General features: G+C 37.2%; 1 protein-coding gene across 1 annotated transcript; it reads right to left on the bottom strand.

The window, feature by feature from the left end:
• Nucleotides 1-54: 54 nt before the first annotated feature.
• Nucleotides 55-12303, bottom strand: LOC113685477 (glycerol-3-phosphate acyltransferase 4). Its single transcript, XM_089197506.1, has 15 exons — nt 12097-12303; nt 11727-11772; nt 10147-10268; nt 9476-9518; nt 8814-8868; nt 7741-7806; nt 7088-7162; nt 6497-6586; nt 5910-6003; nt 3907-4022; nt 3240-3295; nt 2582-2667; nt 2078-2206; nt 1856-1935; nt 55-1392 (listed from the first exon to the last, which is right to left on the bottom strand). Exons 1-15 carry the CDS (start codon nt 12229-12231, stop codon nt 1305-1307), a joined length of 1281 nt encoding a protein of 426 aa, XP_089053632.1. The 5' UTR covers nt 12232-12303; the 3' UTR covers nt 55-1304.
• Nucleotides 12304-14074: the final 1771 nt, after the last annotated feature.

Here is a 14074-nt window from a genome sequence, read left to right as displayed (position 1 = left end):
TGAACTCGAGCCTCCGGGTTATTAGTTGTGTTATTACCAACTGAACACTTAAAATCCTGATGATTAAAATTCATTTTAATTTGTCTGTGCCGTTAATGTAGGATTTTATTTACATGCACGGCTTTATCAGCAACACCCACCCCCACAAAGTAGCTAAATGATACACAATTAGAAAATTTATGGGTACCATTTACACTACGGCTCGCCACACAACACTTCCCTCACTACAACCTTATATGACGGCCCAAGTAACCAAACATAAGTCTCCTAAGGAGTTTTAAATTCACAAGTGCAAGTTCCTACATATTGGCCCTTCATATTACAGCGAGTCTTTCTCACAGTTGTTAACTACTAATAATCAAAGCCATAAACTGTTCCATATTCAATAACTTAATATTTCTTGGAAAGACTTGGATTTACAAAACAATGGCAATCATAATAATTTTCTCCCTTTAAGAATACCTTATTTCACTTATTTTAGCGATTTTCCCATTCACATGTGCCAGTTCTTACATCGAGTCTTTCTCACAGTTGTCCCCTACTTATAATCAAAGCCACTGATAAACTGTTTCATATTCAATAACTTAATAATTTTTTGGAAAGATTTGGATCAACAAAACAACGGAAATCATAATAATTTTCCCCCTTTACCAATACCCTATTAACTTATTTTAACGATTTTCCCTATTTATAATAAGAGAAAATCGCGAAACTTCAACCCTTACGCCAGGAAAACTAAGATCGTTTTCTTGCATAAACCCTCGTTACTCTCTTTACGAAGTATCAAACTGTATCAAAATATTGATGAGTAAGTATCAGCAAAAATATCAAATATGTTAAATATATATGCTCTCCTACGCAATAATTCTACCTAACAAAACTATTAACAAATGTTTATGTGACTATCCCTAACGCTACCCAAATAAATCCTTTCTGATACGACCATCTGACTGCATTAAAAAAATAACAATTATTCATTAATCAACTTCATAGAGTGTATTTCGATTGGGTGTTGCAAACCAAAACCAAAGTAAGCACAACAGCCAATCAGATGAAAGGAAAAGATTACAACAAGCCAATCACATGTCAAAGAAAAAAACAAGTGAACTGTCCAAAGCGCGGGAAAACGCGGGTGACCAAGTCGCGATTGGTTTTAGTTTTGAATCTGATTGGTTAAGAGAGTGACGCAAGTTTTCTGGAAGACAATTCACAAAGATAAACAGAATGGAGGGATTTTTGGATGTTCCGTGCACCTTGCATATCTATGCTACATTCTTCCTTTATTAAGTAAACCTCTGGCATCTCTAATCAATCTTCAATGTGCTGGCGTAGTCTTCTTGTCTCTGTTGGCGGAATTCTGGCTTCACAGACGTTCGTTTCAGTTGTCCGTCCCTGAAAGTCAAAGGGAAGAAATAAAACTTTACGTCAAAGCTGCTTGAATTGGCAAAATTCATCGGCAAGAGCTACGACGCAAAGCTAAGAGGGCCAGCTTTTCACAATTCATCTAACGTTCAGTTCATTTCGTTCAACTTAAACTTCACGCAACAAAAAGCTAAGCAATTCACCTGTCGTCTGATACAAGATACAGCTTCCTTAGTGTACAACTGCCGGGTTAATAGGTTTAGTTAAGCGGCAGCTGAGCGCAACTGGTGGCCGACGTGTTAGTCGGCAGTCGGCTGACAGTCGGCTAACAGTCGGGCCACGTCGTTGACCTGCGCGTTGGTTGGAATTTAAAAGTTTCAAAACCTGACTGATTATGTACCGTTGATTTTCAACCGGGAAAATTCTGTAGCTCTTCAGAGCCGGAGAGAAAATTTTCATGAACAAAGTTGTCTGTGTCCGAACAAAAACGTACCAGATAAGGTCAACCAGCCCTCCCTGACGAGCAATCTCTGTCTTGACACGATTTGCAAATTGTGCAGCGCTCTCGTCCTCCTGTAGTTCAAGGAAAATTGTTAATTGCGAAACGCCATGAAGTAAGAAGTCTGAAATCGAGCACATCAAAGTTCGCATATAAGCCCGCCACTAAAAAAGCAAGAGTAAGCGTATTAAAATTCATCGACACAATTCTTTGTACCTGACGAGTCATTTTCGGAAGATACCACACATCACAGACTAGTGCCCAGTTTGTCAGCAGAAGAAATAGGTACATAGCGAAACCTTCAGAACTGGAATTCCAGAATGCATTTCCAAAAGTAGGATCGTACTAAAGAAATAATATTTATCAAAAAATACAATAAACTCTCAATAACTTGTAGACAACAATATGATGTATAAAAGTTGACACAGTTTTATTCATCTGCCTTTTCGCCCGAAAAAGAAAAACAGCTCTACCAGTTGGAAAACAAGCCAGTCAGAGCGTACATAAAAACTGTTGCCAGCCACCTTAAAAGGGAATTTTCCACAATCACACTCAACCAATGTTTCGTTTCACTTTGCTGAGATTTTGAAGTTGGCTTTGGCTTAACGACATTCAATTGAAATACACTCTAAGCACAAACATTTCTGCATCTGATTTCCCCTTCTCACGGAAGGTTCAACAGCACGAACTAAAAACAAATGAACAGTTCCAGGACCTTACCTTTATTGCTACAGGATAAATATCTCCACCAATCTCAAAGCTGCCCTTCTTAAACATCATCACGGATGTGTTGTTGATGCATGTTCCTGTGAAGACAAAAAAATTTTACACCACACTTTACTACTTTTGAGGCGAGGCAAACAATAGGGTCAGCCAAAAAATTGTGGCGAAAGGTAATCGATGGCGAAATACAGAACGGCAATCGACGCCGAACGATAATCGATGCCAAACTACAGAACGGTATTCGAAGCCGAACGATAATCCATGCCAAACGGTAATTGATGCTGAATGGTAATCGATGCCGAACGGTAATCGATGCCTCCTCACTCCCTCCCTATCTCTCAACACGGTAACCGGTCGTTTCGCTAACAACCAGTTCGCTGACGTTTCAGGTCGTTTCGCCAACGTATTAGGGCAGTTAAATACTTCGAAGAAAACTAAACTAAAAGAAACTTTAGTGAAATGACCTAATACTTTGCGAAACGACCTATAAGACTTTCGTGAGCTGGTCGACTCGCAGGCGAAACGACCACAATTCCCAACACAACTGACACATAAAAAATAAAAAGTATATGTGGGACTTTTTAAGAAAACCATGACGGTGAAGGAAAAAATTTCAAAGGATGACAGATGTGAACCAACAGAGGAATCTGCTCACCTTCAGGAAATATCAACATTGGGTTTTTAGTTGCATCTTGAACATGTTCTCTCAATCTGGGGATAAAGTACCATTCGTAGTTAGTGAATAACTGCACTGAACATTTTCGCGCCGATATTTCTTTCTGCAGTCACAATTATATCGCTCTAATTAGAGCACTGCCCGTATTCTACGAGGTTTTTCAGCGACTAAAATCTCTTGAATCGTACGCATTTGAGAGAAATTGAAATTCCTTGACTAATCACGTAAACTATGTTGTCTTAAACAGAATTTCAGCCTATTCCTGGCGTTCAGTTGGCAAAACGAAGCGCGATAGTAAACAACGCAATAGCAGCAGAGGAGTAAAAAACGAGGAAGAATTGGATCGGTTCTCTCGCATTCGCTCCGCCGCTTCTATCGCGCCGTTAACTATTTAGCATTATACTTTGTTTTAAAAACTGAAATGCCTGGAACAGCTTGGTTGAAATTTAAATTGCACAGGCGTAGTACCCTAGCATCACTCCAATTGCTTAATTCGACCTTTTCTTAGCACAATAAGGACCTTGTTGACGGGGTTCAAACGTAACTTGTGTCATTTAAAATAAAAAAAATATAATGTAGAAATACTGGATAGGTTTAAGTAATGCTATCACGGAAAACTATCTTTCTACGCGTACATAAACAATACCTTTTCGTTACAATCAATCTGTCCTTCATTTCCGTTCTTTCAAACCATATGTGATCTTGAGTTTTAGCAAGAGTTCTCTCGAAGAAACCAAACAACCCAGGCTGTCTCTGACCAACCTGCGTGTGCAAACAAGTTTACAGATGAATGGAGGGGGGGGGGGGGGGGGAAAAGAATTATTTCGATGGAAAGAAAATTTACACCTACATCTGTTATCACTTTAAGCAACGAAAACAACGTTTGGCAGGAAAGGCCCTCACGGTTCTGGCCTGTACATTAACTAAACCGAAAGTATAGAAGAGAAGGATAAGCATTGAGGTTCTACTCAACATTTTGCTTTGCTGCAATGCTCGCATTAAATGCTCGCATTGCTTCATTCTTTTGATACGATAAAATACGATAACTTTATTTGTACACGGTATTTTCATAAGTCAATTAAGATACCACACTATCTACCTAACTAAAATAAAATAAATAAAATTATTGTTTTTTTAGAGGGCACGGTAACGAATCTTGCAATCTGATTGGTTCTTTACCCGGTCAGTATTTTCCTATCTCTGCCCACGGGCCACGGTAACGCTTTCGTGAGTCGCCGAATACATCCCAACTTTCGTTGTCATTTTTCATAAATATACCTCGTTTTCCGGCTGGGCAGTATTTTTAAGCAAACACGTCGGTCACTACCTCAAGCCGATAAATAGCTTATGAATCCTCTCTTTCTCTCTATCAAATCTCTTTGGTTGACAGAAAAATATGGGTTTCAGAATGAATTTGTATAAACAATAGTGTCATTACGTTGGTTGACAAGCGGCCTAAAAACCGTCTGCACTTAGTTTTAATCGTTCACAAAAAGTACCCAGAAAGTTGAAACGTGAGGTATTTGGTTACAGTTAAACTGAACGATGGAACTTTCATTCATTTAATATCTGAAGTTTCTCGAGCAATTTGTTCATAGTGAAAGAGCGAGCGAAGTTTTAATTTAAGTTCTACAACAAATATACGCTCCTGGTGAGTCTTTCCAATTCCGTTCAATTTGGACATTTGTACCTTAAGTTGCACAACAGAAATTGAAGGAATTTTTTGAGAAAAGGCCGCATTACATTCGCTTGTGTCTCGTTGGAGTGTGCCGTTCGAATTTAGCTTTTTGTGAAGGAAAGATCAGAGTTAAACACGCCATTACAGCAAACAAACGAGCAAACTCTCACAACTTCAAAATAAAAAAATTGAATTTACTCACAATTACTTTCCTCGCCGTTTACTTAATGAACAGAGGTAAATCTTCGTACATGAATGGTCGATGAGGGTGAATAATACTTTCCGTTAGATCATTAACTGATTTTGAAGAAAACATTGTCGTGACAGTCCTTGCCAAACTAGTTGGTTTTCAAATGTTCCTACGCTTTTTTTTTTCTTGGGCGCTCTTCAATTGACAGGTGTCAGATTGTGACAGATACTTGTAAAAATAATGTTTCAAAGTTTGTTTGGAAGCCTTTTAATCATCTTTATCGTTACGGAAATGAAAATGTTTCGCTGAGGCATCTCTCTTAAATTTGCATCACCTCTACTTTAACTACCATTTACTCACTCAAAAATTGTTCAGTTTATAGAAGATCTTGCCGTATTTACGGCCATAAATCATTCGGGTTCTTTCGGAAAGAATTTCGTCAAGTTTAAAAACAATAAATATGTTATTTACCGGCTAAGGGTCGGACCGTATGGTGAAAAACTGTGACCGAGGTCTTGAAAATGCTGCCCTCGGCCTACGGCCTCGGGCAGTATTTTCAAGACCTCGGTCACAGTTTTTCACCATACGGACCTCCCAGCCGGCAAATAACATATATATATTTAAAAGATGAAAAACTACTTTTCATAGAGGCCGTGTCTAAAAATTTACCTAAACTTAAAACATTTTTCTGTTTCAGTGCTTTTAAGCGCCAACCCTCCTCAATCTGCATTTCATCAGACATTGACAAATTCTCAGTTAAGTATTTGACCATTTATCTTACCAGAGAGTAGCACCGGTCACACATTAATATAAGCACATCGAGGGGAGTGGTGTGGTTTGCCACACATATTCCACCTCCATGGGCGATGTTCTCTCTGAAAGTGAAAAGCCAAAACGTTTGCACAAACCCTTTGGATTGATGTCACCACTGCTGAAGTTTATCTGCATGTGTGTAATCTAAGAATATCATTAAACATTATACTTACTAAGAAAACTCTGATTGGCCGAGAGCATACAGTCAATATACAATAGTGTGTGAAGTTGACATGATAACCCAATACCAGCAGTGGATATTGCTGTTATCTTGAACAGTTCAAAGTCTGCCTAGTTTCCTAGTTTAATTTTGCAAACTCAGAGAGAGGAGTCTCCATTTGCAGATTGTTTAAGAATTTATAATACAAAAATTATTGAAGGCAGGTTCCACAAAATACCATAAATTATCAAACCTTGTGTCTATGATATTAATTTTGACTCAGCCTTCCACTTTGGCAGATAACTCAGACCTTGGCATTGAAAATTCATGATATCATGCTAAAACTAATTCAACAATTGCTTTTAAAACATAAAAAAAAAATTCAAAAATCTTACTTGTTATGAAATGTGATCACAGCCGAAACAGACCTTGCAAAAATTCTAAATGCAACCAGCATGCATTTCGTGTCCAGCCAGTTTCTGAAACTAACGAAATAAAACATTGACAATTAGTAAAGGACAGTGTTAAGTAAGAGTTTGATCTTTTACTGCAGGATACAAGTCAACAACAACCTCCACAGTTGGAACAAATTGTTCTGATATCTCAATTAAATCTTTAAAGCTTAAACTTCTTTGTTTAAATGAAAGGGAAGTAAGCAGTTGGAGGGAAAATTTAAACAGATGATAGCTATTTTTAACCTGGTATTTTGCATGCACATTTTGTTGGAAAGGCTGAAATTTCACAGTTTCCAATACTATCAACATAAACCCCTAAGGTGGGGGGTGGGGGGGGGGGTTCCTAGTCGGCAGCTTGACTTACAGCATCTCCTGTGAGTAGTGTGGTCAAAAGTACATGATTGAGGAGGGGGTTAAATTGACAATTAATGATTCTAAGCTGCATTAGGTGATGTTGCAGGTATAGTAAATGTATGATTTTCATATGCAGTTATAAGAAAAACCCATTAATTAGGGAGCTTAGCAAATTACCTGGATTTTGGGAGCTGAACAATAAAGATTCTTGATGAAATCAGCAAAGCCATACCAAGAAGAAATAACGTGAATCTACAAACAGGAATTTTATTATCTTACATCATGCTACTGATACAAATTCATGGCTTAATCCTTCCAATTATGCTCCATATAAGGTGGAAGTTGATTGGATGTGAATATATTATTACATTGCCTAAGAATGAGTCAAAAAAGTGGAGTGTACTCAAGGTTTTTTTGACCAAATCACAGGACATGCAGTTCTCAAGTCGTCACTCTTGTCCATAGGAACAGGACTCCCTTCTCTACAACAGGAGTTTCCTCTTCAGATAGGGTGATAATTTACTTTAAATGCTGATGGATGTAATCTAATTTTGTTAACTTAGTTCTCAGTTAATGATGAATGAATCATCTTAAAAAAGAGCAATTTGAGTGTTCCAAATAGGCATCAAATGTAAGACCTTCTGAACGCAAGTTCAGGCTCTCTGTAGCACAGCTACATTGTATTTGACTTCTTCATGTGAGAAACATGCTACATGCTGATAGGATTTACACTGCCTTTTGCCTTAAAATGTCTCATTGCTTTGGAACAACTTTTTACCAGCAAAAAAAGACAATGAAGGAGAAGCCATCAATTCCATGTTTTAACTTACCGCATGGGAAATAAGATAACATATCTCACAAAACAGCCCAGCACCCACATGATGGTTAACTTGACACTGGAAAAGGAACAGAGTTAACATGATCATGATCATTATCTACTTAATCCTCCTAAACAGTACCATACACTTCACACCAAAGTGGTCAGAGAAAATGAATATCAATCATAGTTGCCATGCATTTTTTCCCTCATTGGTTTTTACCTTGTTCCATGTTATTACTTTAAATACATCAAGGGGCAAATAACCAATACCCTAACAATATTAAAACCTCAAACCTAATTCCACCCCCCTCCTTCCAAACCAAGCTGGAAAGAACTCTATGGTGATGGAAAATGGGAATTTAGCAATGGATATTCTACTAGGTGGCTCTTCTTATCCACTGTTTCCAGGTCCATTTGGAATTTGGAATATTGGTTTTTGGAGAGGGAGAAAAACTGGAGGACATGGAGCAAGGAACAAGGATGAACCTACAACAAACTCAACCCACATGCTATGCAAGCTCTAAAAATGGAACCTGGGCCAGAGCAGTGGAATATGAGCCCTCTCACCACTGCGCCACCCCTACTACTCTTTAAAGAGAAACTGACACACACCAGATACTAAGCCATTTATTACATTAATATGAGAGGATTGTCCTGAATATTGCCAGGATCTACAACATTGAAAGATTTAGAAAAGATAAATTAACAAAGGTATCAAAGTGAAGTGAACTTCTTCAACATTTCATTTGCATGTAGACACATTTATTTTCTTCTGAAGTATTATAGCGGGCCAGAATCTTACAACCCTAAATCTGAATGGCTAATCATGGCTCATAACTGTCAATATTAACAACACTGACCATGGTATTTTTTTCATGGTATATGGAATTTTTTCCATGTAGCAACATGGAAAAAGGTAAAACAGCAGAAAAAATAAAAAATGTATCAACTAATCTAGGTAGATCCACATGGGAAAATACTTTGCCCTTGGTCTTGAAACTGTGTCCTTTGTTCCTTGGGAAAGGTATGAATTTGGGACATTATATAATGACTGATTTAAAAAAAACAACAACAGCATCTTACCTAATATAGTGATAATTCTCATTTGTCCTGGTGAGGAGATTCCAAGATTCCAACTCTGTAATAAAAAGGAAGGAGAGTAAGAACTGTTCAACAAAGAAGAACCTTAACACTTTAACCCCCTGAAGTGATAAACTTGTAACTTCTCCCTATAATATATTATTATACATTATCCAGCCATCAGGTAGTGAGAATACTCAAACTTATCAGGAAGAAGTTGTTATCTTGATCTAACACCAACTTCTCATAACTTATTAACAAGGAATTGTAAGCCAGTTAGAGGAGAGAAATAACAATCAGATCTTGGGAGTGAAAGGTTAATGTTAGACTCAACATTAAGTTTTAAAACATCTCACTAACTTTAAAGTATTCGTCATTAGTATGCTAGACTTCTCCCCATGAAGTCTATGAGTCACTTTTGCAAACACAACACATTTTTTTATTGTCAACAGGGAAACAAAATGAAACAACTTTGTATGAACCCTAAAAGAAAACCTCCACTTAGATTTTCCCTAGTACAAAACAGCCATCTCCTTTGAAACCTTCTTATAAATCAACTAAATTCAGACCATAATTCTTTTTTTTTTTATTTCAGTAATTTAGCTGAGTTGTCAGTCTTCCATTTCTACGTGCTTCAGCACTTCCAGATCAATTTTGATACAGACCTTCTGCAGAAAATCGCTTCGTTACTTCATCATCTATAATGGCCTGCATCAAACACAACAAAAATTTCACTTTCAGATTTGATTTTAATCATCTAGCAGGTAAGATTGAGAGGAATGTCTCACACAGAAACTTTAACACACCAAGTACAGGAAGCCAGTGAAATCAGAACAGAATGGTTATATGTTTTATAAACCTTTCCTTTCAGTAGGAAAATGGTTCCTATATTTTCTAAAGTACAATTAGTATGACAGGGAGTAGAGAGCAAAAAAAACTATCCTGCAAATAAAATAACCTTTTTTTTTCCTCTTGTCAATGATTACATGAAGCTATTGATTGAGACAAAAGGCCTTGTAAATCAATCCCTAATATTTTCAAAGTGCAGGTCACTGAGTATCAAATGAATAAAGGGGGCAAGTTTCTAAAGAAACTGTGGTGCTGCATCAGTGGGAGAGTATAACAGGTAATTTAGAGTTAACAACTGAATTGAAAACGTAAATTAGCCACTGTAAAGAGTTTAAAGGCTGAGTATCAAGACAATGTGGCAAGTAATCAAAATTTGGTTCTGCTATAAATTAGAACATTTTTAAAACATCCCTCATCCCCACAATAAATATGATGCACAAATAAATAATCAATAAAGAGTGCATATAAAATAAACTTCTCTACCCACCTCAACTCCATTAACACAAAACTCTATTGCATCACCCATATGGAATTCTCTTTGAAAGGTACCAAACGAACGGTTTCTGGGTAAGTTAGCTTTTGTGGGTTTTGCTGGTGTTTTTTCAATAACTAAGACAACAATGAGGAAGCAAAGCATTAGGAATGTACTGTACATGTTCCTGTGCAACCTGACAGTTAGTTAAGCCTTTACACCCTAACATCAGTATCCATATTCTCTATACTGTTCTCAATACATTTCCTATGTTGCTGACAAGGAGAATTTGTTTAACAATCAAGAGTTTTTATTGTTGGTGATCATTCCCCTTTTTTTTGGTGACCTTTATATGTGATCTGGGGGTGATATTGTATGAATGAATTAGATGCTAGTCACTCTCAAGAGTTAACCCTTTAACTCCCATGAGTGACCAAGACAGAATTTCTCCTTACAATATCAATACAATATCAAGCAGACAAGTGATGAGAATAAAGAAAAAATCTTAATTTGGGAATTATTAGTTGATCCAATACCAAATTCTCCAAACTAACATCACAAGAACTATATTGTAGACAGTAAGGAGAATTACTCATGAGATCTTGGGAGCTAAAGGTTAAAGGGTTAATGCATTGGAATATTTAGAAGCACCAGACATAACATAAATATTGTACACACTCAATGCAGTTGAAGTGTCATGAATGCAGGTGACTGAAAGGGTGAAAAACCTTGTGAAAGCCCTCAACACCAATTGGCTTTCAATCCTTTGACCCTTAAGAGTGACCAGCATCTAATTTCTCTTTACAATACCACTCCTGAATCACAAATCAAGGTCATGAGAATAAAGAAAGTAAATGCCAACCAAAGAAGCTCTTGATTATCAACCAAATTCTCCTTGTCAACATCATGGATTTGTATATAGTACAGTATAGAGAATATGTTATAAATGTTTAGGTGTAAAGGGAGGATAACAACAAATGCAAATAAAATTTAAACTTGACCAGAATAATATTAAAACTGATACATATTTCCTCTCTATACCTCTTCATGTGTTTATTCAAGGCTTAAGGAACAAAATATCTATAGGTAATAGTGTAGTTTGATCGTCCGGGTGAGTGTAGTCCTGAGAAGGACTGTTGTCGGTAGTGATGACTGATGTTTCGACCAAACATGACTGACCTATGCCACTTGAGTCTTACAGCCAATAAAATCTCTGCAAAACTAACCAATCAGTGTACACAAACTGGACTAAGTACATTCGACTGACAACTACCTTTCACTTGACTCTGATGATGACTTCCGCTCAGGTTGTCGAAACATCAGTCACCACTACCGACAACAGTCCTTCTCAGGACTACACTCACCTGGACAATCAAACTACACTATTACAAGTTACCTCTGGGTTCACACCATTTACTGTATAACATATCTATAGATTTGAGTATTTTTTATCTGTTTTCAATCTGGTCAATTTTTAATCTGTTGCATGAACGTCATATACCAAAGAGGTGATGTCTGGTTCTTCTACAGCCTCACTATACGGGGTATGTGGTGCAAAAGAAATCTTTGTCTGCTCGCAGCTACATATACTTTACCATTTGACTTTATTCCATGCTTTGACTGAATAGTTCTCCTACCAATCTATAAAACGAAAAAAAAGAAACAACAATGAAAACTGCTGTTTTGTTTTCACACGTTAACAAACGAGCAGCGCTTTCGAAGCAGCTAAAAGGAACGAAGATACAAAAAAAAAATTAAAATACTGCGATTGATGTCCGCTCCAACAATAGAAACGTGCAGATTAACATAGCCTCTATTTAAAAATCCTTCGATTTCAAGAAGAAAGGAAGCTTGTGAGTATTCTTTGAATAAAATTTAAGAGGTCCTTACAACTCTTTCATATCTGCGCTGTCTGAGATACCGACAACATAAAAAGCCATTTACTACAGCACCAGTAAGGCATACCTCAAAAATTTTGAGCAGAGTGCCTAAATATAAATTTCTAATTCCAAAAGAAAATCCCAAAGACGCTGGGATGGCCATGAAAATGACAATGAAAGCCAAATAGCAGAGCAAAATTATCAGCCATGTGTCCGCCATTTTGAATTTCTGCAGGTTTGAATATCCGCTGACAAGCTTCCTTACGTGTGTGTGTGTTCGATTACCCACGATTCTTCTAGCTCTGGGTCAGAGTACGTTCAAAGAGCAAAGGTACTCGGTTACATCAGCTGACTTACATTTGTTAAAACACCGCTATGTGGGGAAACTGTTTGATCCTGTCAACGAGGTGGACACCCTGCAAAAGTCTCATAATTTCGTTGCTTCACGCGGAAATATGAGAAGTCCGAGACGCCGGCCGGTATAATTGTCTTGTAACCTCAACCCGTACGTCGTTTTAGAGTTAAACTAAGCCACGAGTCAGACGGCATGCATAAAAAGGGTTCTCTTATTTCTAGTCACGAGTCATAACAATGTCCTATGCTTTTTGCATGACCAAACCTGCTGACATGATGTAGTAAAAAAAATGGAAATAAACCCTGAAACTGGAAAACCTTATAAAGATTGCTCTTCACAGAAGGGTTTATATTCGAAAAATGTATGCTAACAGATGGAAACGTTATTGGAAAAAGAAAAGAAAAAAAAAGGAGATAGAGAGAACGAAGAAACTTTGCACAAAAGGGGCGTATAAAATTCGTAATTTCTACGCAAAGAGTAAAATTCATGAATTCACTCTACCAAGGAAACACAAGCTCATAGTCTCTTGACGGTTAACCAGCCTGACGGTAAATCAAAATTATTTTGGCCATATAATGAAATTCTTTATTAAGCAAGGTTCTTGAGTCAAGATGCAGTTTTATACTGTATAGTGAAGAAGTATGCCAGGATTCCACCTTGGACCAAGGGATAAGGCCGAGATTACGAGTGAAGTAGAAACAGTGAAAAAACAATTTTGCTCGAATAAAAAAACATGTCTGTGAACAATTTCAACAACGAGGGCCAGTGATAATTGGGAGCTCAGTAACAAAATTACACAAAAAGTCGAAACTGTTCAATCACCAAAATAAATTCTAACACATGCAATTCACCAAAACACGAATTGACTTTATACCAGAAGATCTTAATTATTCAAGGAAACAAGACCAAAGAAATTCACACACATTTGAAAACGAATTGACAAACCGATCACTCGGTAAGAATAAGCCTCGAATTCACTTGCTAATTGCCGATGAGGAGGAGATCATGCATAAGAATATTACATAAGAATTATTATTATTATTTATCCGACCCCCCTTGCGATAAATAATGAACGGTCCTTAAGCGTTAGGGGAACGTGAAATTCGCTTCTACTCGCCTGAAAAACGAAAAAAAAAAAAACTGAAATTAACGCTTGTCTCTCAAGTTTCGTTACAATGAGGTATTTCTCTGAACGCCCACTAATGGAATTTGCTCGTATTATAATTATGATGTTTGCATACTGCAGCGCCGTTGCAGGAGATGTAGATTTTACCCCACTTCCGTAAAAAGTGCATATTTCGAATAATTGAGCGACGAAGTAAGTATTCTTGAATACCTCAACCCCAGAATTTCCTCAGACATTTACATGTTTTATTTCAAAGAAACCACCAGGGAACTATTTTGGACGACAAAGTGATAACCCAATTATACTGAGCAAATCTAGGTGTGGTTGCCTGTGAGTGCCTCAAACAAAACAAAGGGATGTCTTTTCAAATTTTATTGTGAAGATTTCTTAGAACTTGAGGAAAAGTGTGAAAAAGAAATTGAACTCGACATCCCGGAAAACCCCCCCTGGCACATGATGTTAGAAAATCCAGTTGTGTAAATATTTGTGAAAATCATTTTGACATCGTAATAAATAGTAGATTCGCGTGTCGGCTTTCAACAAAAAAATTAAAGCAATTTATCATTTCTGTCGAAGATAACC

Source organism: Pocillopora damicornis, chromosome 2, assembly GCF_964200805.1.
Source record: "Pocillopora damicornis chromosome 2, jaPocDami1.2, whole genome shotgun sequence".
Lineage (NCBI taxonomy): Eukaryota > Metazoa > Cnidaria > Anthozoa > Scleractinia > Pocilloporidae > Pocillopora > Pocillopora damicornis.
The sequence above is the reverse complement of the archived record's forward strand: the minus strand, read 5'-3'. Positions and strand labels throughout refer to the sequence as shown.